A 22,928-nucleotide genomic window follows, 5' to 3' on the forward strand; every position below is an offset into this window, starting at 1 on the left:
TTTTTTAATTTATGATTTTATATTTTAAAAGACAAAGATAATGTATCATAAATTATACTTACTTGGCTTGGAACTTCCAGATTGACACCTGAAATATTCAGGGAGAAATTTCACATGTGACTGACTGGTTATCATTCCAGAGGATCACTGGCTGCTCTCTGGCTCTTGTGTGTCATCTGTCCTAGTAGCCTGCCTGAAGAATACTTTGCTGACACTTAGATATACAGAACTGGTAGTGTTTGAAGATGACCCTCAAGGATATCATATAAATGATTAGATCTGAACTTTAATTTTAGCAAGAAACCATATAAGTCTGCAAATGCAAAGGTGGGTAGCATCTAAGCAACATTGTCTATTCAATAGTTAGATTTGTTCCATTAGAGTCTAGTTTTAACATAAGAAGACAGAAATAAAAGACACTAGTAATATCCAACCAAGAAAATTATGTGCACATTTCAGGAGGCACAGTGAGAACTGCTTGAGCAAAAGCAAAAAAGTAACAGCTACATTGTTCAGAAGAAAATTAATGTGTGTCTAATGATAATGCATGCTGCCTAGATATAAATACTCTCTTTTTAAAAATGAGGGGAAAAGGAAGAAAAATAAAAGGAAAATATTAACTAGTTGGGTGTGCTTGAATGTAAAAAAAAATGGTAATCAAAGGTAAAAGAGATACACATAAGGTACCGTGTAAGGAATCATTTACAAAGGAACACTGGAAAAACTGCAGAACAGAGATAAGAGGATGTAAAAATAGGAAAATCAAAGATAGAGAATAAAAGGAAGATTGTCCAACATATTAGGATAAATGAGAAGACATTTGTCAAATACTCAAAGGATAAGATAATAGTGAGTAAGAGGGAAGGCGGCTAAGGGACGAAGATGATAATTCAATAAAATACAAAAAGAGCCAAACCAAATCAGACACACAGCCCTCATTATGTAGTATTTAGCATTCATCTATAGCATTATCAGTAGCCTGTCTTGGGTGAAACAGACTTTTGTGAATTTTGCTTTTACAGTGATGCCACTGTCACTACTCCCCACAGGTGACAGTACATTTGTCACAGGTTTCTTTCATGGAGGTTCTCATGGGAGGTTTTGACAAGGGCAGTTCTTCAACTCAATTACTGTGTAATGAGACATAGTTTCAAAAAATATACCCTTACAACTTTCTGATGTGGATTTTAAAGTATGTTAATTTGCCAAAACCCAGCCCTTATACATTTTAAATACGACATCAGCTAGCGCAACATCCCCCCTCCCATCAGAATGCTCAACTTTTTTTTAAATCTTTTCCTCCTCTCCCTGGATGTCAACCAAATAAAAGTTGGTATTTGGTGCAGATAGAATATAAATCTGTGAGAGGCAAAATTTGTGCTTTGTTCTTAATACCTTATGTGTGTGTGAGTTCAGAAAAGTTACTGAACCTCACCATAACTTGATTTTCAACTGTGTAAAAATAGGTCTCATGCCCTGCACAAATCTCTAAAGGCAGGAATTCTAAATGAGACACAAGAGTGTTGTAAGACCTCTGAGCACATGTATCAATCTAGCAGCCCTGTGTGTGTACCCCATCTTTTAGAGTGCCAATACCATGAGTCAGTGCCTTTACCTGCCAGAAACCTCACATCCCCTTGCTTAGAGTGCAGAGCCAAGAGAGGGAGCTCTTCTTGCTGTGCAGAGAGAAGGCCGTCTCCTTCTTCAGCAAGTATTACAATGACCCTCAAAGATTTCTGCCCCCCCAAACTCCCATCCTGCCCCCCCCCCGCACTATACTTGGTGTGCAATTGCAGGCTAGTTTTGAATGCAATGAGGCTAGTGACTGGGATGCAGTGTGGCTGGGACTGGACGCTCTCAGCCTTGGCTTTCTTCCTAAGCTCTCAGCTGCAGCTCTTGAGCAGCAGTTTCCTATGAGACCCAGAAAAACACCCAGAAAACTACCCAGCTGTCCACCTTCACTGGCAAGTTTAGCACCAGGCATATGGCCACTTTGAATGGTACTGGGAAGGCATATGGAGAGAGATTTATTTCCTCCAACAGGCTTTAGAACTTCAAAAGGATAGTTGGTTTAATTACCATTGTATCAGCCAATCACCCAACATCTTTGACCCCCTACAATTAGCCAGCCCTGTGCCTGGAACTCTGAGGAATATAAAGGGTTAAGACAGCTCCAGCCTCCAAAGATGGTGATTAGAAAGATATAAGTAAACACTGAGCAAATCAATCACACATTATAGTCCTGAATGGTGGTAATGATAGTTGCTTTTGAAAATCTAAGACAGCAGAACATTTGCTAAAATAGGGAGATGATGTCACAGAGAAGGTGGGATTAGACCTGAATCCCAGAGGCTGGAATTATTGTGGTTATGAACAAAAGCTTTTCCTGGGACTATTCAAAGAAGGGTAAGCAATGGGGATGGAATTAAAGTTGGCAAGATTAATTAGGAAATTTTCTGTTTAGTCATATAGTTAACAGCTTTTTTTTTTACATCATTGTTCATTTTGAAACAATATTTGCTTTCCACCCCCACCCCACCCCCCCACTCAGTGTAGTCCCCATAGTATTTCTTTCACCAATGTACCCATGTACCATCACTGTGCTCCTCACTCCCTCCTTCCCTCTGACACGTCTCCCTTCTCCACCCCTACAGGATGCTTTCATTCAGTATTTTCTGTAAGTTAGGCATCATATCAGGAGTTGGCTATAAAGTGATGAGCAAAGCAAACCAATTTTCTGCCCTCTTAGACCTTGTCTGTTAGTCTAGGAGACAGTCAATTAAATGTAGGCCGACACATAAATCAGTGATTCTAAAATGCAAGATGGCAGTAAGGAAATGTCCTGTTGCAGGAAGTGTGGCAGCTGGATAGGTGTGCTGGAAGTGCCACACTAAGAAGAGATACTTATTAAATGAACATTGATGGAAGACAAGGCCCAGTCACTGAAAATGTTGAGAAGCTCATTCCAGGCAAAGATAACAGAATATAAAAAGACCCTAAAAAAGGGAGAATGGATATATTTCAGACACTAGAAGGAAGCCAGGGAGGCTGATTGCCCAGGATCTTAGTGATCACCTTTTTAACTTCTTATCATGGGGCATGCAGAATTATTGATGTGTTAATGTTGGCGTTTTCATATAATCAGTACTGAGTCAAACGCTTGCTAATAATGGCTCTTACATGTTACTGCATAAATTAATTAGGTAAGTAGAAGTCAAAGCAGTGAATACTATCTTGATCATCCAGATTTAAAAGGGAGAGTACAGTAGTATACATTTATTTTTTTTAAACTATGGGCTTTCAGCTATTAGCAAGAAATGGTAAGATTGATGGTGTGAAAATTAATGTAAATCATTATGTTTTGGTGAGATTGATATTGTAAAGCAAGAAGTAAAATTTAAGTTCAAATTATAATGTGGTTTTTTTGGTATAAGAAGATACTGGTGGCAATGATACATTAATTCTTATAAGAAGGCATTGAAAAATAGCCATAAGGTAGATCAAGTCCCTTATAGAGTACTGTGATATGTGAAAATAGGAGTGATATCCTATAGTCAAGTCTAGATAAAAATCTAAAGCAGTTCAGAGACCAGTGTCTTGAGCAGTTGACTTTAGTAATTCAAAAGCAACGCTAAAACAAATTGTGTCTGTGTGTGTGTGCGTGTAGCATGTTTGTATAAATGGTTAACTGACCCATCTGAGCCTCAAATATAAAAATAAAAATGATTCTATAATTAATATTTTAGAGAAGTTAATCCAGAACATTCTAATATATTAACACGCTCCAAATCCATTGGGTATATATCCTACAAGCTGCAGGGGAGAATTTTTAAACTCCCAATGAATTCTTATCCTTTCATTCTTTTATTTGTGAAGGTAATGCTTGTAGGTTGAAAAACAAGATGATAATAGTTGGATGTCATATTGTACCTTTTATGCAAAAAATGTGAAATTTTTCATGGATTAAACCTCGACTGCCCCTGGGAAATCACAAAATGCAGTACAACTCCTAAAACATCTCTTACTACATTCTGCGCTAGTTGGACATTTAGTCTATTTTAAGTTCTATTTAAAATTCACTTATGTATTACAAAAAATGAGATTCTCTAGGTACATCTAGAATGCAAGTACCCTGGTATGAGATTACAGAATATCATTGCTCCACCAACTTGGTCCTCGTTGAAATTATATTGAGGCAGTTTGTGATTCTTTGAGTCATTATCTGTAGATTATCCCTCTTTTCAGTGAAAAAGAAGTCATATTTACTAGCATATATATGCACGTAGGAAAAAGAAGTATAAACCTGTTTCAAGGTGGTCTGACTATAATGCCTTTTAAGTAACTTTCATTAGATGTTCCATTTTTATTTGACTAAATGTGGTATATCTTAACTATGAACACATTAAATAGATTCTGTTGTGTCAATATTATTTTCGATGTGAATCAAGGATAATGCACATGAGGTCACTGAGGAAGTATGCTGTTGGGAGTTCTGTTTTATTTTGTTGACAATAATGCATGGTTCTGTGATTAATAGCCATCATTTCTGGTTATGTTATATTGGAAAACTAAGCACTTATTCCTCCTTAATGTCTTACTGACATCTTTAGAGTGTTATAAAACAAGCATTTACTATTTCATAGCTAAATATTACCCCTTTCTTGTTTTCTTAATTAACATATTGCTCTAAACCAAATCTATAAGATCAGCCTTATTGAGACAGACTGCCTGTGTCTCATTCAAGAGATCATTGCTACACTCCACACTTTTCGGTAAATAAAATATAGGGAAAACCACAATATGTGGAGGCTGATGAATCCATTAAAGACTTTTGGCAACAGTACCTTAAAGATATTTCAAAAATATGCTTTATTACATCTCTTTGGCATTGTATAAAAAGGGGATTTTTAAAAGACCAAGTACAGTTCTCTGATTACTATTTAATGGAAGAGGTAATAAAGTTTAATTGTGTACTTGAGTACAGGGTGTCATTTCCAGTACACTTAATCAATAATTCATCGATTGCCTTTGGCACAAAGTATTATTTGGAAGAAAATATAGCCACTAGGTGCTTATCTAATGGCAGCTTCATCATCTGTATTAATTATGCTTTCCTACTTTGGATCATCAGGCTACCAAAGTGACAGCAGATGGTGAGCAGACTGGACAGGATGCTGAGAGGACCAACAAGAGAGCAGACTCTTTAGGAAAATTCATTAAGGAGCTTGCTCAGGATGCAGAAGGTATTACGAAAGTCAAAATTTGATCATTATTTCTCCCAACAGAAAAATAGACAGAGGGATTACATAGGACTGGAATTTCCCTAGTAAGAGATGACATTCCTAAATTTGAGGGTTGGATTTTAAAAAGTATTTTCATCAATATAATCAAGGCCATTATCTGCTAGGAATCTACAACCTAAATTGTTAAATGAGTGACAACAATGAATTAGTAATTGTGCGTGTAGAATAGCAGTAAATTGAATGCATTCCTTCAGGAAGGTTCCAAGTCTTGAGCAATGGTTGCTATGATTAAGTAACTAATGGGCAACTTGTGCTTTGCTATTGTTTGTATTCAAAATAATTTAAATTTTTTTAATTTTTGTAAAAGCTAATTTTATCATTTAACTCAGCACATTAAAGCAGCATTTTAATTTCTCAAAATGGCTTTTAAAATAATTGGTACTGGTTTTTAATGAACATCTGTTGCTTGGAATTTGGTTGTGCCTACCAGAAGCTATAATGCATTTAATTCACAATTCTTTGAGGAATTAGTTCTTGGCATCTACCCATCTGATGGCAAATCAAAGTAGATACAATTTAGGGAGCAAAAGCCCAGATTAAGAAATTTAAAGAGGGCCTCCCTGGTGGCACAAGGGGTTAAGACACAACCTATGAAGCTTTCCGCAGCCACTGCATCACGAGTTCGATCCCCAGCCAGGGAGATACCAACATGGTGCAGCAGACCTCTCCTGAATCACCCACTGCTTCCCTCAGCACTGTATTTCAGTCAATCTGTCTGTTCTTGTACCCCACTCTGTCTCTGGTGAATCCTTTTACCCCCCACACCTCTGGCCTGTACCCCAGTTCTTATATACATAAATAAATAAATCATTGGGAAAAAAGAAATTTAAAGAGAACAGAAAACACACACACAAATATCAGTTCTTAAATATCTATTAATATATGATAACATAATACATATTTAGGAAGTTGGATAAAGGTTTATGGGTTTCTTTTTATTTTTAAAAAATAAAACATTTTTATCATTCTCCATTATCATCCATTTTATATATTTTGCTTTGTAATACAGCCAAATGAATCAAGACATGATATAAACTTCAAGGAAGATCTTGACAGATAACTTTAAGGAATCATGAGCTGACACACAAACTCCCAAACATTTCCCACTGCAAGAAGCCAACAGTCTTAATCTGAGACAAAATGTGAGGCAAAGCATGTCAGAATCTGAAACATAAATTACTCCTACTATAAAAATCTCAGTTTACTCATTCCTCTGCTTGCTACATGAAGCTGTGGTGCTTTTTCTGGTTTTATTTTTCATAAATGCTATTTGAAAGTTACTGCTCCAATCTCCAAAAATACCATTGTGAGTAGAACAATTTCACTCTATCTTACATGAGGGCATTAGTAATAATCCTCGAGGAACTTTCCTTTTCCTTTCACCTTAGTCTCAAACACTCAACATCCAGGAGATTTTAATCAACTATTGTTGCCCAATAATAAATACTAATATGTGTTTTCAGTCTATCCTTAATCAACAACTTGCACGTATCAGCTTTTACCACCCAGGCTGTGCACTGCATAAAGGTACCAGCAAGGGGCAGAGTACAAATGTTTAACCCAGGCTTTGCTCATCGTCCACAATTTATCCCTCAAAGAAAAGGGTTATGTTTCATCAAATGTTCTCCTATTCCCTGAACCGTCCATCAGTCCAGTGATCTGGTGTGTCACTGTCATCCAAATCTCCTGGATGTTGATGGTATGTTCAGATGGGCCACCTTTTTCTAAGTCAAGTGAAGTGTCATGTGGAATAGTTGTGATCCCATACATGAAGAAAATTTGAACACTATTGCCCTCCTACAACAGGTCTGACATAAGATTGTAGCTACAGTCCTTCATTTAAAAAAAAATTAGGGAGGGCCTCCCCGGTGGCGCAGCGGTTGAGCGCCGGGTTGCGAAGCTGGCCGCAACCTCTGCAGCGCCGGTTTGATCCCCGGCTGCTCCCCGGCCACTGGAGGAGGGTCCCACATGGCGCGCAGACCTCTCCTGCCGCCCACTGCTCCCCTCAGCAGTGTACTTCAGTCCTTCTGCCTGCTCTGCTCCCTGCTCTGGCTCTGGTGAATTCTCTCACCCTCCCACGCCTCTGATTGTACCCAGTGCTTTTATAAATAAATAAATAAATCTTTTAAAAAAATCAGGGAGAATTAATGTGATTGTCAAAATGTCATTAAAATTTAACTGTGAATATGCCAGCACTAACTAAATTCTCAGTTGTGTGTGAATTACAAATCTTGGCAGTGTAGAGAATTAAAAAGAAAGAAAGGAAGGGAGGGAGGGAGGGAGGGAGGGAGGAAGGAAGGAAGGAAGGAAAGAAGGAAGGAAGGAAGGAAGGAAGGAAGGAAGGAAGGAAGGAAGGAAGGAAGGAAGGAAGGAAGGAAGGAAGGAAGGAAGGAAGGAAGGAAGGACAGACGGACGGACTAAGGGCCTCCCTGGTGGCACAAGGGGTTAAGGCTCAGAACTCTGAAGCTATCTGCAGCCATTGCAGCGTGAATTCAATCCCCAGCCAGGTTGGTGATACAGCACATCTCTCCTTTCTTCCCGCTGCTCCCCTCAGCAGTGTATTTCAGGCAGACCTGTTCTGCACCCTACTCTGCCTCTGGTGAATCCTCTCAACCCCACCTCTGGCCTACACTCCAGCTCTTGTATGCATATATAAAATAAATACTAAAAAAAAGATAAAGAAACTCACTGAAAGTCTTCAAGTTGATAAAACAATACATCCATAGCCCCTTTTTCATTAAAAAATATAATGATGGTAGATAATATTAGTATTTTTAGATTTTATTTCTGATAAATCACTGTAGAAAAAGCTTCAGCCTGACCTTTGTCTGTTTCAGTTTTATTTTTAAATACATGGAATGTCTTACTCATCCTATCTCCCTTATAAAGTTATGATCTCTTATACATAATCAACTTCTATTAATTGTAGGTATTCTCATGTGAGTAAAATTTTATGAAGTCTGCTCTGGTATAACTCCTGACTAGATCCTGACTAAATAAATTATACTTTGTTCTATTCACTATTAGAGTTAACATACATAAACCCATGAGGGTAGATTTTGACTCATAATGGCACTCAATAAATGCTAGACACACTTCTTTCCTGTTTTTCAGGTCATGGTAGTATTTGCCATTCATGACAAGTTTACCCCATCAGAAGTTGCCTTTTCACATTCACTATGAAAAAGTTTTGCTTCTCCTGTGGAATTAATTTATTTTTAGATTAAGATACTGTGTCCCTCTGAAGCACTCCATTTTTAACCACCCCCATACCTTGACTATTATGTTTTTTAGAACTAGATTTAGGATCCATTGCATTGAGCATTATGACATGCCTCTCTGTCTAATGATGCTTCCCCTGATTTACCTTAATTGTCTTTATCCATATCTTATTTCATGTTAATTTTATCTTGTTTTAAAGATATTTTAAAACTACTTTAAATTCCCTTTGAAATAAAGTAGAAATAAATGATAAGTAAATTGAAAAGACACATTTATGTGACAATTACTTTCAATCCTGTTGAAAGCATTCTACAGTACTAGACCATCTCTTTGGGTAAAAAACTAACACACTCATCTTTACTTTTAATAATACTAAAAAAAGCAAATAGAGAAGCAGTGGAGCAATCAGACCTTGATTAAAATGGTGTTTTAATACAGTATCACTTTGCTAAAGCATTTTTGTATACCTTCATAATTTTTCTTAGTTGATTACCTTTGCTTTAAAGAAAAGGATGCATTGCAAAAGGTACAGTCACCTTTGCCTTTTCTTTCTCTACTGTTATTCTTTTCCACCCAATTCTTACCTGTAGATGCCTTCACAATTAGGACACAAGAGATATAGTGAGGCTGCACCACACTTTCCTCTCTTCTTCAATAACACCTAGATCAGGATGTGAATTTGATCAAATTTCAAAAAACACATCTAATCAAAACTCATGTAATAAAGCAAAACACAAAACATACCACTGTGGCCGACTGGGAAGTGGGGCTTACCCCTGTCATTTAAAATGTTGTAAATGAGTTCAGTGGTTACTGATTCCTGTTGTCCTGCAAATTAAACTACAGCTTTTAGGAACAAAGAGCTGAACTGTAGGAACTTTCTAACAAAGATATGTTTCATGACAAGAGATTAGAAGGATGCATTGGAAAAGGTAGAGTGAGAATTTGAAACAATTTCTCCTACTAACCCGGTGATTTTCAAACTCTGGTGCACATCAGAAGTTCTTGGAGGGCTTGTTAAAGATAGATGCTGGACCGATTCCCAGAATTTTTGACCCTCTAGATCCATGGTGGGAGGGGCCTGAGAATCTGCTTTTCTAGTAAGTTCCCAGAAGATGCTGAGGTTGCTGTGACTGTTCTACTTAGCCTAACTATGTGCACCATTTTGGGAGCAAGTTATCCTAGAAATAACTCTAACTAGTACTAATTAGGAAAACTTCTCCAAAAGTAGAAGTGAATTTTTAAGATCCTTTATGTCTTAAAGAGGTCATAGATACATTATAGAAAATGTCTTTCAGCCAACTCAGAGCCCTCATTGGAAGATACTTTGTAATAGAAAGAAGGCTCAGTGGACAAAGAAGTTTGAGAAAACATCTCCCTTCAGGTGGTTAAGTTGATGCTCCCCAGAACACACTTCAGGGCAAGTTGGTGTGAAACAATGGTTAGAACTTCATAAATGCTTCAATTGATCAGTTTTTCAAAACTTTATTTGACATCAAATTATTTTTTCAAATGAAATCTTGCCTAGAATATCACCTATAGAACAGATTCTTGGCAGAATTGATATCATCTGTAGAATCCCTGATTCACCTGGAGAATCCTACGTTTCAAAATAGTGCAGCGGGCCTCCCTAGTGGCGCAGCCGGTTGAGTGCAGCTCTGTGAAGCTGTCCGAAGCTTCTGCAGTGCAGGTTCTATTCCTGGCTAGCCAGGGAGATTCCCACATGGTGCAGCAGATCTCTCCTGTTGCGCCCGCTGCTCCCCTCAGCAGTGCTTTCAGTGTGTCTGCCAGTTCTGCTCCCCACTCTGTCTCTGGTAAATCCTCTCACCCTCCTGCGCCTCTGCCTGTACCTCAGCTATTGTATAAATAAAATAAATCTTTAAGAAACAAACAAAAAAAAGAGTGCAGCATGAAACCCCACTTAATGTGTTATAAACACATTCTTAAGATTGATGTTATTGCTGGGAGGTATCTTTGAATCCTAATCTATAACCATGTCCCCACACCAGTGCTCCTTTCCCCACTTGTTTTTTTAAAAAAAAGAATACAGAACTGCATGGAAGTGCAAAGTCAGGTTCATTTTCAAAAATCTTGCCACAGTATTTCTATACTCTGTATTTTTAAATTGACTAAACATGACTGTGAATAATGTAGACCTTTTGTTTTCAACTTCCACATTATGTTACTTGTGTCATTTACCTCTTACCCAAAGAGGGTTTGAGTCACTTATTTGTATTTCTTCCTTTTAAGGTAAAAACACTGTGATTTTATTACTGCCTCTCTCAAAGAAATATAATATGAAGAAAAATGTCAGATTCCCCTGTTTGTTATGGATTGTTGCATTAACTGCTTCTCTGTGTCCCAGCAGGGACACCCATGGCAAGCTACATTTAGTTTGGAGATTTGGGGGAAGAGCAGATGCTAAGTGCCATTTTTGCATGTGGCATTGTTGTTTACTAATTTGCAAAATTTGTTTTACCCCCTGCAGCTGTAAATGAAAAAGCTGTAAAACTAAATGAAACTCTAGGAATTCAAGACAAGGCCTTTGAGAGAAATTTGCAAGAGCTTCAGAAAGAGATTGATCAGATGATGGCAGAACTGAGGAGGAAAAATCTAGATACACAAAAGGAAGTTGCTGAAGACGAGTTGGTGTGAGTAGACTTTTTTTTTTTTTCATTTGATAACCTGAGCTTTCAAAATGTTATTTGCAATTTTTTAATTTTCTACCTCACATAGAAGTAGAAGATACTTTGTCTACAGTTCAGGTTTCATTTACTTAGTTATATTTTATCTTGCTCTAAAATGAACCAAAAGCATGTTTTTGTGTATATACAAATAATCAAATAAATGATTATGTCTGGTGCTGCTCCATTTATAATTAAGCAAATGGGTTTGCTTTATTAATCACTCATACTAAGGGCTTTTAAACTACCAACAGTAATTTGTTCTAATAAAAATATTTTGCTTTTTGTTTTAATGTGGGATTTTTGTTTTAAAAGTTTTTTTTTTTGTTTTAATAAAAGCATCCTTGGATAAAGTTATGAATTTATTAGGTCATTCTGTACCTTTTGTCATCTTAGGAAATGCTGAGTAGAAGAGTTAGCAAATAACAAATGCCTAATGCTTTGAAATAAGGGTTGGGAATTTAAGTAAGAGCTGGGAAATAAGGCTAGGAATAGTAATGGTGGTTTTACTAATGCTAATGAACATTTGGTCCACCAACTTAATAGAAAAAAATGTGTACTTTCACATTTATAGTCAATTAGCTTCAAAGTGATTGTGTTACTACAACTTAAACAATATAACCAACTTAAATAATATGGCAACATCAGCAAAATCTGAGAACTTGTCAGAAATACAAATTATCAAACCCTACCCACTACTAATAATGCACAAACTCTGGGTATGGGGTCCGACAATTTGTTTTGACAAGTACGTCAGAGGGTTATGATACATGCCAAGTTGAGAACTGCTATTCTTCAATTACTTAGTTTTACTTAAGGATTCAGATATTATCACTTTAGGAAAACTATTAAGTAAAATGTAGGAAATGCCCAAATCACTTAGAAGGAAAAGAAAAATAGATTCACATTATAATCACACGGCAATAACATAGAATTCTGTTCAGAGTTCCTAACCAAACATATCAATATTCATACCTTATATGCAAAGTACTGAGAAAATATCTCATAGTAGTGAATCTGGAGTCTTTTCTTCTCTTTGGTGTGTGAACTCAATCGTAAAACTCATTTATTTCATCAGTCAGATTATGAGAATAATGAGATGCTTTTCAATTGAAAATGTTATTAATAAATTTTAAATTTGGATTTTTGTGCTTCAATTATAAGTGGCCTTGCCACTTTTCAGATACCCATTTTCAACTTGGTTTAGCACATTGTGAACCTACTTTGAATGTGTTCTTATCTTTCCATTCCTTTAATGCTAGCATCTCTTTGTAACACAGTTTAATACCAATAAACCCTGAGGCAGTGACAAGGGCTTATTGTCTGTTATTGGGCTGGGGGTGCTTGCAGGGCTGCAGAAGGCCTCCTGAAGAAAGTGAAGAAGCTGTTTGGAGAATCCCGGGGGAAAAATGAGGAAATGGAAAAGGCTCTCCAGGAGAAACTGGCAGACTACAAAAGCAAAGTTGATGATGCTCAGGACCTATTGAGAGAAGCCACAGACAAAATCAGAGAAGCTAATCGCTTATCTGCCGCAAACCAGAATAATATGACTGCTCTGGAGGTGAGTTTTAGGAGCTCTTTCATCTGATTCTGGGAGCCTGGGGAGGTATTGAGCTTAACTGGTGCACATTTACCACAATTTCTAAGAAGATAGCAGGGAATGATTTCTTAATCACTAAATTCTGCCCCTAGAGTTAAATAAAATTCAGACTGCTCGAACTGTTGAAGATTTTGAAGGACGGTGCCATACCATGGAACTCTTTATTGGGACTTAGGAGATCTTGGTCCTAATGACAACTATATAACTAACTACAGGTACAAGCTTGGGCAAGTCAATCCAAGTCTCTAAGCATCTGTCTCCCAACCACACAAGTGCTTATGGTAAAGAAAATCTACAGTATCTTTAAATGTGATTATCTCATTTTAAAATTCACCCACCTAATCCATGAACCATGGTTTAGACACCTGACTGCCATAAATCCCAGAAGCACCAAGTGTTTTCTCCAGGAATCTGGCATATGAGAAAAGGCTCACTGGGTCACCAGAGCATGGGGAGATTTTAGTTGTCTTTTTCTTTGCAATGTTTCTATACACATGATATTTTAAAAGGGACTATACGAACAGACCAAGTTTGGGTATTTTCCCCTTCTACTCTTCATACAGAGGAGGTATTTCTCTCCTCAAGAAATGATGGACAATCTGCCTTTTTCAGAGTGCTGATGAAGCTGGGTTTGTTTTTAGAAACTAGATTTGTTTTTAGAAGATAGATTTGTTCAGTAGGAAGGTGCTAAAAATAGACTCCTATCTCCTTTCTTCTCCCCCACCTTATGAGAAAATGTCTCTTCCTTCTTTCTAGTACCACTCCTCCTACTCCTACTCCTTCTCTCTCTTTTTCGCTCTCTCCCATTGTTGCTAAGTCATCAATCATAGCATCTGTATCACATAATTCCATGTTATCTCATTGACAATGTTTTATTGACAATTAAAGTTTCTTTCTGAATTATTGGTCTACTAACTGCCAACTCCAATCATATCACTTGGTCAGAAAACTTCCATGACTCCGTATTATCTACAAAATGAGGAACAAATGACAGTGAAGCACATTCACTGTCATATCTGCAATTTTGTCTTCTGCCAAATATAAATCCATCCTGTCCTTCTCTTTTCTCTTTCTCTCCCCCTACAAGAGTAAATTCACCACACATGCTGCCACAAACCTGTTTCGGTAATAAAACAACTTTCTCCCCAGGGACAAACCTAACTTTGTTGTTTTCAAAGTATTTCACCCCGACAGACCTGAAAAGAGCAGCAGACCTATATCTCTTCCAGCATATCATTTCACCTTCAACTATAGCTGAACTTTCCCAGGCATATATTATTATGGTGTCAAAAAATGTTGGTAAGATGAAGTTGAATAAAGCAATTCTGGATTTTTCAAATTTCCTCATTTCTTTATGCATTCCTTTGGATTAATAAGAGGATGAATAAGATTTTTAAACTAGTGTTTGCTCCCCCCCCCTTCCTGGAGTTGTCATGTTGATAAAAGAATGAGGAGACTCACTTTTTTCCTTCATGAATAACAGCCAAGTTGGAGTCTACTGACATGTGGGCAACATTGAAAAAAAAAGCACCATCTCGTGAGACAGGTTGCTAGATCCCCTTTACACCCCATACTCACACATGCTCCATCCTGTTCCATGACACCCCAGTGGCTACCTCAATAGAGATGCACCTCTCTATTTTATGGCAATGGTTTAAGAAATTAAAATGACCTGTGTGGAAAACATAATAAGCTTTTGGAAAGTATTTCAAGAAGAGTTATAATGGCACAGTAGTAAATGGTGCTTTCAACAGTTCTTCCTTGTTGAGGAGTTTAAAACCAGGAGCCATTGTTCTTAGGCAATGTGGAGATGCCTCTGCCTTCACAGTCAGTAGTAAAGTTCTATGTGCTCCTTTTCATATTTTGATCTTCTATGCCATGCTTAATTAAAGACTTGTCAAAAATTTACTGGAGAAAATAGATAAACTGACTAAATTAGTATGAGTAAGACACAAGTTATTTAATGTTTGCCACAGATGATAAAGTTGATTACCCAGGTTGGTGCCAGATTGGCTACAAAAAACAGTTACCTGAAGAGTTTGTCCAGCAAGTTCTCTGAGTTCCTTGGGCGCTCACCCAGGTTTTGAGTTGACTGACATGGGGCTGGACCCAGTGTCCAAATTCTAAGACTCTACCTGGGCTAATCTGATAGGCATACAGTTTGAAGATCAACTGATACATGTATTTACCTGACTAAATAATAAGCTGTGTTTTAAGTAAATGCCTTTATTGCATCGGTGCCCAGAACAAAGGTAATATGATTCAGACCCAACTCAAAGATTCTCTATTTTAAAGGGGTAAAATAAAGTTATTACTTTAAAATGTTCAGACTATGTATTAAGCACACAATTGTTTAAAAAAAGGTAGAAGGGAGGGGCCTTCCCGGTGGCGCCTCGGTTGAGTGCTGGGTTGCGAAGCTGCACGCAGCCTCTGCAGCGCTGGTTCGATCCCCGGCTGCTCCCTGGCCACCAGAGGGGGGTCCCACGCCCACTGCTCCCCTCAGCAGGGTACTTCAGTCCTTCTGCCTGCTCTGCTCCCTGCTCTGGCTCTGGTGAATTTTCTCACCCTCCTGTGCTTCTGACTGTACCCAGTGCTTGTATAAATAAATAAATAAATAAATCTTAAAAAAAAAAAAAAGGTAGAAGGGAAAGAGTATTCCAGAAAGAGGGAAAAACGTGTATCAGCACAACAAGAAAAATAAGGAACGATCTTTTGAAATTTCAGTGGTCTGATGAAATTGCAATAAAAATTTCAGGTAAACAAGTGTAGGATAGATAATCAGAGACAATAAAGGCCCTAGACTTTGAATTATGGAATAACTGCATTCTGAAACTAAACTAAGGAATTTGGTTTGTTTTAATCCTGAAAGTTATTGGAAGTAATTGAAATATTAGAGTCATGCATTAATATAACATTTTGAGGAATTTATGAAGTGCTCATGTAAGCTGGAGAATTGGATTATATTTGAAAATAGTGTGATACAAGGCTAGGAAAGTAGTTTGGGACAAAAGGCACATGGACACCTACTATAGCAAGGTGTGATTGGTAACCAGGGTGTATAGTTTGAATAGGAATGAGTCCTCACACCATAGATGTTATAACCTCATGAAAACTTAAACATTTTAATTTGCTATATCTAATATTGTGATTAATATGTCCTGGGAGAATCAGCAAAAAAAATTCACAGAAATGATATCATCATATTGGAAATTTAAAGATTGATAGAAATGAAGATGCAGCATGAGCACAAACACAGAACTCTGAAAGGGTAAGGTGATCTTAGAAATGTCAAATAGAGCTATAAAGTGTGTTCATCAGCTCTGCAAAATTCTGTCCCAGAAAATGATTCTGGAAATGGCATTTAGAGCCAGATCATAGAAAGCTTTGAATGCAGCCTCCTAGAATGGCACGGGGTTAGAAGGGCATTCCCAGCACTGGAGAGAAGGCAGAGAGAACTCTGAGCTGATGATGGGCAAAGAGAAGATGAGCAATTCAGCTAAGCAACGGAACATTTATTGAACAGTCTGTCCCCAAATCTCCCATTATAACTCTGCAAAAGGAAGGACTGCCAAGAAAGTAGAATGAGTTTTTAGACAAAGAATAGAAAGGAGATCGTTTTTGCAGATTCTTAATGCATCCCACATGCACACTCTGGCCCTCACCAAAAAAAAAAAAAAATTGTTAAATTTACAGAGTTCTAGAATGAATTAAGATCTAATTAGAAGATAAAAGTAGAAACATAGTCAAATAAAATCTACCTTGGTATCCAAACAGAATCATTTAATAATTACTCCTGTGGCACACTTTGGGGGAAGAAACTATCAGTATGGTTCAAGCTACACACAAAGAATTAAAATTTTATCTATGTTTTTGTACCTTATGGCTTCCCTATAGAACATAATCCAAAGAAATCAGTGCTAAGAAAAACTAAATTATATAACTACAAGAGTTAACAATTACATCATGTCTACTGTGTGCAAGGGAGTGTTCTAAGCTAATTCTTCTATAATTTTATTGTGCATTTCAATCACTGGAGGTTCTTTATAAAATGCAGATTCTGAATTGGTAGTTCCTGAAAAGGCTTTGAGGTTGTACATCTCTAACACATTTCCAGGCATTGCCAATGCTGCTGATCAGTGGGTCATACTTCTACTAAGCATTTTACAGGAAACTCAGTCACTTGTCCTGGGTTTCCTGTGTATAGAGCAGAGATCCCAACACAGGCAGGTGATTGCCTGGATATAGTTTTTAATCACTGTGTTCTAATATGTAGAAAATAATTGGCAAGAGGATGCGTGCTCTTTTAGACAGGAGGCCAAGAAGTGACCGGGAGCCCCAAAAGGAGGAGAAAGAAGAGCAAGGAACTAGGGCAGAGTGCATGGTGGAGGGGATGTAAGTGTGAGGAATCAGAGGCAAGAACCATATTTACATACCTGGCAACATATTAAAGTGGTTGGTGAAGAGGCTGGAAAGAAGGATGTGAAATTACTGCTACCTCAGTGCAAAAGTGAAAATATGATATTTTATAGCAGGAGTTCTACTCACATTTCAAACCCAGGTCCTACCTGGGGTAAATTGGGACTCAAATCTACCTATACTTTAATAGCCATGTCACCTTGGCTAAATCACTTATTCAATTTCCTATCTATTTAAAAGTAGGAAAAATCCAGGACCCAGAGAGTTAGTGTAGAATTAAATGAGAAAATTTTATAAACAATCCGCACATATTGAAATCTAAGTGAATATATAAACTAGCATTATTTATGTAAAAAAACAAATGACAACTTAAAATTACAAATGGTGCAGATAAAAAGATGATTAGAAGTATATGAGTGAGTCCAAAGTATTTAAATAAATAAACAGAGAAATAACATTACTTCTTTTTTTTTAAATATGTCTTTTTTTTTAAGATTTATTTATTTATTTATACAGGCACTGGGTACAGTCAGAAGCGCGGGAGGGTGAGAGAACTCACCAGAGCCAGAGCGGGGAGCAGAGCAGGCAGAAGGACCGAAGCACACTGCTGAGGGGAGCAGAGGGCGGCAGGAGAGGTCTGCGCGCCATGTGGGACCCTCCTCCGGTGGCCGGGGAGCAGCCGGGGATCGAACCAGCACTGCATAGGCTGCGGGCAGCTTCGCAACCCAGCGTTCAACTGCTGCGCCACCGGGGAGGCCCAAACATTACTTCTTTCTTGATTTTACTCCTTGAGCTAAGAATGACTTTCATGAATTTTTGAATTAAGCTATCCATTTCAAAGAAAAATTAGGGTCTGCTCTCTTCTTATGGAACAGTCCATTATATTTATTCTGCCTTTTGATAGTTTATTTTTTTGAAGTGCTTCCCCTAAGTTCCTTTAAAGATCCTGATTCTTCCAATTTTATAGAACTCCCATAGAATAAATTTGCTTATGTTTATCCTCATCAAATACTCATTTGAATATAGAATCTGAAATTCAATATCAAGTTCCAATATAATTCAGTCTGCCTCCACATTTTCAGGACATATTCGGTCCTTACATTTTATTTAAAAATGGATGTCCATTTTGCCTTAGAAGTAGTTTTTAATTCCTCAGTTACCATCACATAATTTTTCTTCTCTTGAATGATTTTGTCACAATGGGAGAAAGAAAGTTCCTATATACAAGCATTTTTTAAATTAAATTATTTTCTTTTTCATTTTCTTACATTGTTCATTTTTGGACAGTATTTGATTTCCCCACTCAGGTGTAGTCCCCATAGCTCTCCCACCACCATAGCACCTGTGATCCATCTCCATCGTCTTTTGTGCTCTTCCCTTCCCTGTTTTGACCCCTCTACCTGTCTCTCCCCTTCCTGGATGCCTCAGATCTATTGTCAGCTTGCAGGTTTGTTTTTTGGTTTTTTTTTTAAGATTTATTTTTATTTATTTATGCACACAATAACTGGGGTGTAGGCCAGAAGTGTAGTGGGTGAAAGGATTCACTAGAGACAGAATAGGGTGCAGAACAGGTGAATCTACTGAAATACACTGCTGAGGGAAATAGCAGGCGAGGCAGGAGAGGTCTGCTGCGCCATGTGGGTAGCTCCCTGGCCAGGGAACCAACTCATGCCACAGTGGCTGGCTGCTGAGGCTTTAACCCCTGCACCACCAGGGAGACCCCAGCTTGCAGATTTTAGTCTTTTTTCCTGTACAGGCATTTAATTCTTGGAGGGCTGTCAGGGTGTTTATATCATTCTCATCTAGCCCCATTGTCAACATGATGTACCTTGCTTGTGAAGCATTTGTTCATACAGTTCAGGGAAGTCAGTAATACAGAATTGAATAGAGTTTTACCCAAAAGGCATTCTGATGTTTTGTTCTTACTTTGCTACAGAAAAAGAAGGAGGCTATTGAAAGCGGCAAACGACAAATTGAAAACACTTTAAAAGAAGGCAATGACATACTTGATGAAGCCAATCGTCTTGCAAATGAAATCAACTCAGTCATAGATGTGAGTATTTGATAAAAAGCCAAGTTAAAAGAAAGGTGATAACATAAGTGCTCATAAACAGGAACCAATGAGAAATCTCAATACTATAAACAGTGCTTTTCCTGTTGAATATAAGACTATTTTTGCATTATTTTATTATGACCATATCCACCTATTAGTAGCAATTAGATCGGCACTTTGTTTCCCCTGTAAATATCAGTATTTGAGTGAGGTGCTCATACACCGGAAACCATGATTTTACTTTGTTGTGATAAGACCATTTCTTGTTCCAAATAGGTTAATACTTAGAATCTGCTTCAATATATGTATAATATTAGTTAAAAGAGAAGTGTAAATCCACAATCAGACTTTTAACCTACTGTCTAATGCAGTAAACACAATGATAAAAGGTAATAAATATGCAAATGGTCTACAAGATTCTAATGACTCTCATTTATTTATGTATACCTATCAAATAGCATTTTTTAAAAATAATAATTAGGTTCTTCTTGGTGTAAATTGGCTTCTTATATTTCCTAATCTCTTTCAGTAAATAACCGCTTTTATTCTGTTTTCTTTTTGCTATGTTAGTAAGATCGAAGTTTCTTAAAAAGTGAAGGGTATATAATTATATCTCCCAGAGTAGTAAATTAGAGGAAGTTTGGCTTCACTTATTTAAAATGCCTTCTCTTCTCTACAAATCAGTATGTGGAAGACATTCAAACGAAACTGCCACCCATGTCTGAGGAGCTTAAAGATAAAATAGACGACCTCTCCCAAAAAACAAAGGACAAGAACCTTGCTGAGAAGGTGTCCCAGGCCGAGCGCCACGCGGCTCAGTTGAATGACTCATCTGCTGTTCTTGATGGGTATGGCAATTGTCTTTGGAAATGTCACTGTATCTTGACGGATGTCCAAAAAGTTTTGATTCACAGAAATGGTAGAGAATTGCTTTCAAATCTTGATTTCTATAATTATGAACATATGAGTGATGTAGTCTTTCCATGAATGAGCCTAATTAGGAGGATTCTGAGCAAAGCGCTACTGGAGTAGCATCAGAAATATGAGTTAAAAGTGGATTCAGTATGACTTGGTAGGGAGTGAACATAGCCCTGAGCTACACTTAGAAAAATATTCTCTGTTCTTTATTACAGAGCACAGTAGTTGCCTTATTAGCATTTTATATAATAATACATAACCACACACTTGACTTCAAATTTCAGTTTTTTTATTTTCAATAAATCAAAATTATTTAGGTTTTTAAAGGGTGGCTTTTGAAAATGTTGCCCCATACATAGCCTGTAGTTGTTTTTCTTTTTTAAATCCAGAGACTCACAACATACTCCGTGTGAAAAAATAGTTCACTGTAACTAAGTTTCCGATATGGGTCAGAGGAAGGACAGGCAAGTGATGAGAGGTGTGTGAATTGTAATCAGCTTTCTGGGTGTAATTGGTGTGCTTCCTTGTAATAATGGAATCGACAATAAACAGATGCTATTAACCTCAAGAATAATTTTCCTAAATAGACCTGTATTTAATATATGACATGTATAAGGTTCTTTTCTATCACTTAATATGCACCGATATAAAGGAAAATATTAATGTTTGATTTCCCTGGGCATAATTCACTCACAATCCATTTTATAACAAACATTTACCAGTTTCACATGAAGCAGGCAGCTGGAGCAGTAAGCTACAAGTCAGCAGACCCACAGAAAAAACCTAGTTATAGTGAGCTGACATTTCACAGAGTAATAAGTAGTTTTTCCCCTGGAGTTTAAAAGAGAAGTCTAAGCCCTAAATTCGCAACATGTTGATCTTGTGACCTGAGACAAGCTATTTAACTTACTGAGATTCATTTATCCCTATTTGGGAAGTGCATTCACCTTAGAGATTTTGTGAAATTCATTCCACTAATATGGTACAAGTGCTCTAAAACCTGCAGTGTGCTTCACAAATGGCCTAAAGGATCATCTCACTGCTCACTTTAGCATGGTGTACATGGTTGCAGACACTTTCAGCAGATGTTGTGTCTGGTGGTCAGGAACACGCCAGCATGTCCCCAGAGAACATGCTGAGGGACAAGTCGTGGAGCAGGTTTGCAAGGCAAGTCTCTGCTGCTCAATGAGCAGAACTCTTGCTCTTTATTAGCAGAAATGAACAAACATGATTGATGATGTGGCAATGGCAGAAGAAGCAGGGTCTAGGGGAGACAAAGGGTATTCCTTTTTATGGGGAACAGGATTCAAGGGGAGCAAAGGGTAATCAATTTTATGGGGAACAGGTGCTTCATGTAATTTCTGAGCTATTCCCAGACTGTCTTGGACCCTGACCACACAGTCAGTCAACAGCTACCTAGGTGTCCCCGGCTGCCTGTGATGTGGGCCATTGTCTCAAGGTAGTCATTCAGGAGTGCCTTATTCAATTCTTTCACACACACATAGGCACACAGAGAGGCCATGCACACACAGTTGCAGAGGCCCTAGGTAGGAAAGAGGCCACAGTTATGGGTATTTAAAAATATATTGGTAATGTTTCATATCTCAGTTATTTAACAGTAGGAGTTTAAATTGAATGTACAATATAATCGAGTAGGTAGATACCTCACCATGATTTGGAATTATAGTTATTTAATAGTTATATAGTTACATTAGCCTTAATTACTTGGAATCCTTATTTGTTATATTTGTGTACCCACTACTCTGGTATTCTTTCTTTGGGTAATCCCAACAGGATCCTTGATGAAGCTAAAAACATCTCCTTCAATGCCACAGCAGCCTTCAAAGCTTATAGCAATATTAAGGACTATATTGATGAAGCTGAGAAAATTGCCAGGGAAGCCAAAGGTCTTGCGCATGAAGCTACAAACCTGGTAAGAAACCAATAGTGTTACATGCCAAGAGTGGAAGTCAATTTAAATAAGTTCCTAAACTAAATTTCTCAAATTTAAAAGCAATCTAGGAAATCCTAGGAAAATAGAACATTCGTTTTGAATCATTTTCAAGGGCTCATTTTAAATTTTTTCCAATGTCAACTCAACATGCTGTAATCATAGCAGAACTCTTTCTCGGTCACCAACTTCTTACCGGTACTGATAAAGGTCTTGAAATTATTAAATGTACCTAGTAGATTTTCGCCACCAACTCACAAAAGAAACACAATCAATATAACACACTGGCAGGGAAATGTATCACTCTTACTTCAAAGAATAGCAGGTCAGAATATGAGAATTAGAAGATCTATTTTCAAACTGGGCATATATTGTATATATTGAGGTATGTCTACTACAGTAATACATACAATGTTTTCAAGAAATGTTGTATAGTCAATTCTGGTCCCACTTTTGACTTAAGTCCTGTAGTAAATATAGAATCCAGAATTTAATTTTTATCTTATTTAATATTCAACCACCTATTATTTAATATCAATTTTATGCTTCATTGGTGCAGTTAATAATGCTTATAATATGTGCTGATGATCCACTAATTGTTATGAAGTATTAAACATGTCCACATATTTAATTTTTAACTACATATTTATGTATTTAATGTCTAAAAAAGCATTATGAAATGTATAGGGTAATAAAGATTGAAAGTCTTGCCTATCTTCAAACCAACAATAATCATTTTTTTCACTTGTTATGCTGATAAGAATGCTTTCCAACTTTTTTC

The 22,928-nt window shown here is 37.3% G+C and overlaps 1 protein-coding gene across 1 annotated transcript in view; it reads left to right on the top strand.

Moving 5' to 3' along the window:
- LAMA2 (laminin subunit alpha 2) overlaps nucleotides 1-22,928 on the top strand; it is a 536,992-nt gene that overhangs the window by 425,148 nt on the left and 88,916 nt on the right. The window contains exons 35-40 of the mRNA XM_054697817.1: nucleotides 5,132-5,243; nucleotides 11,014-11,176; nucleotides 12,560-12,770; nucleotides 19,162-19,278; nucleotides 19,963-20,126; nucleotides 21,991-22,129. Of these exons, the coding sequence (XP_054553792.1) occupies nucleotides 5,132-5,243; nucleotides 11,014-11,176; nucleotides 12,560-12,770; nucleotides 19,162-19,278; nucleotides 19,963-20,126; nucleotides 21,991-22,129 (906 nt within the window). The remainder of the gene's footprint in view (nucleotides 1-5,131; nucleotides 5,244-11,013; nucleotides 11,177-12,559; nucleotides 12,771-19,161; nucleotides 19,279-19,962; nucleotides 20,127-21,990; nucleotides 22,130-22,928) is intronic.

This window comes from Talpa occidentalis, unplaced genomic scaffold (assembly GCF_014898055.3).
Source record: "Talpa occidentalis isolate TD23 unplaced genomic scaffold, MPIMG_talOcc4v2.1 talOcc4.2, whole genome shotgun sequence".
NCBI classification, from domain to species: Eukaryota; Metazoa; Chordata; class Mammalia; order Eulipotyphla; family Talpidae; genus Talpa; species Talpa occidentalis.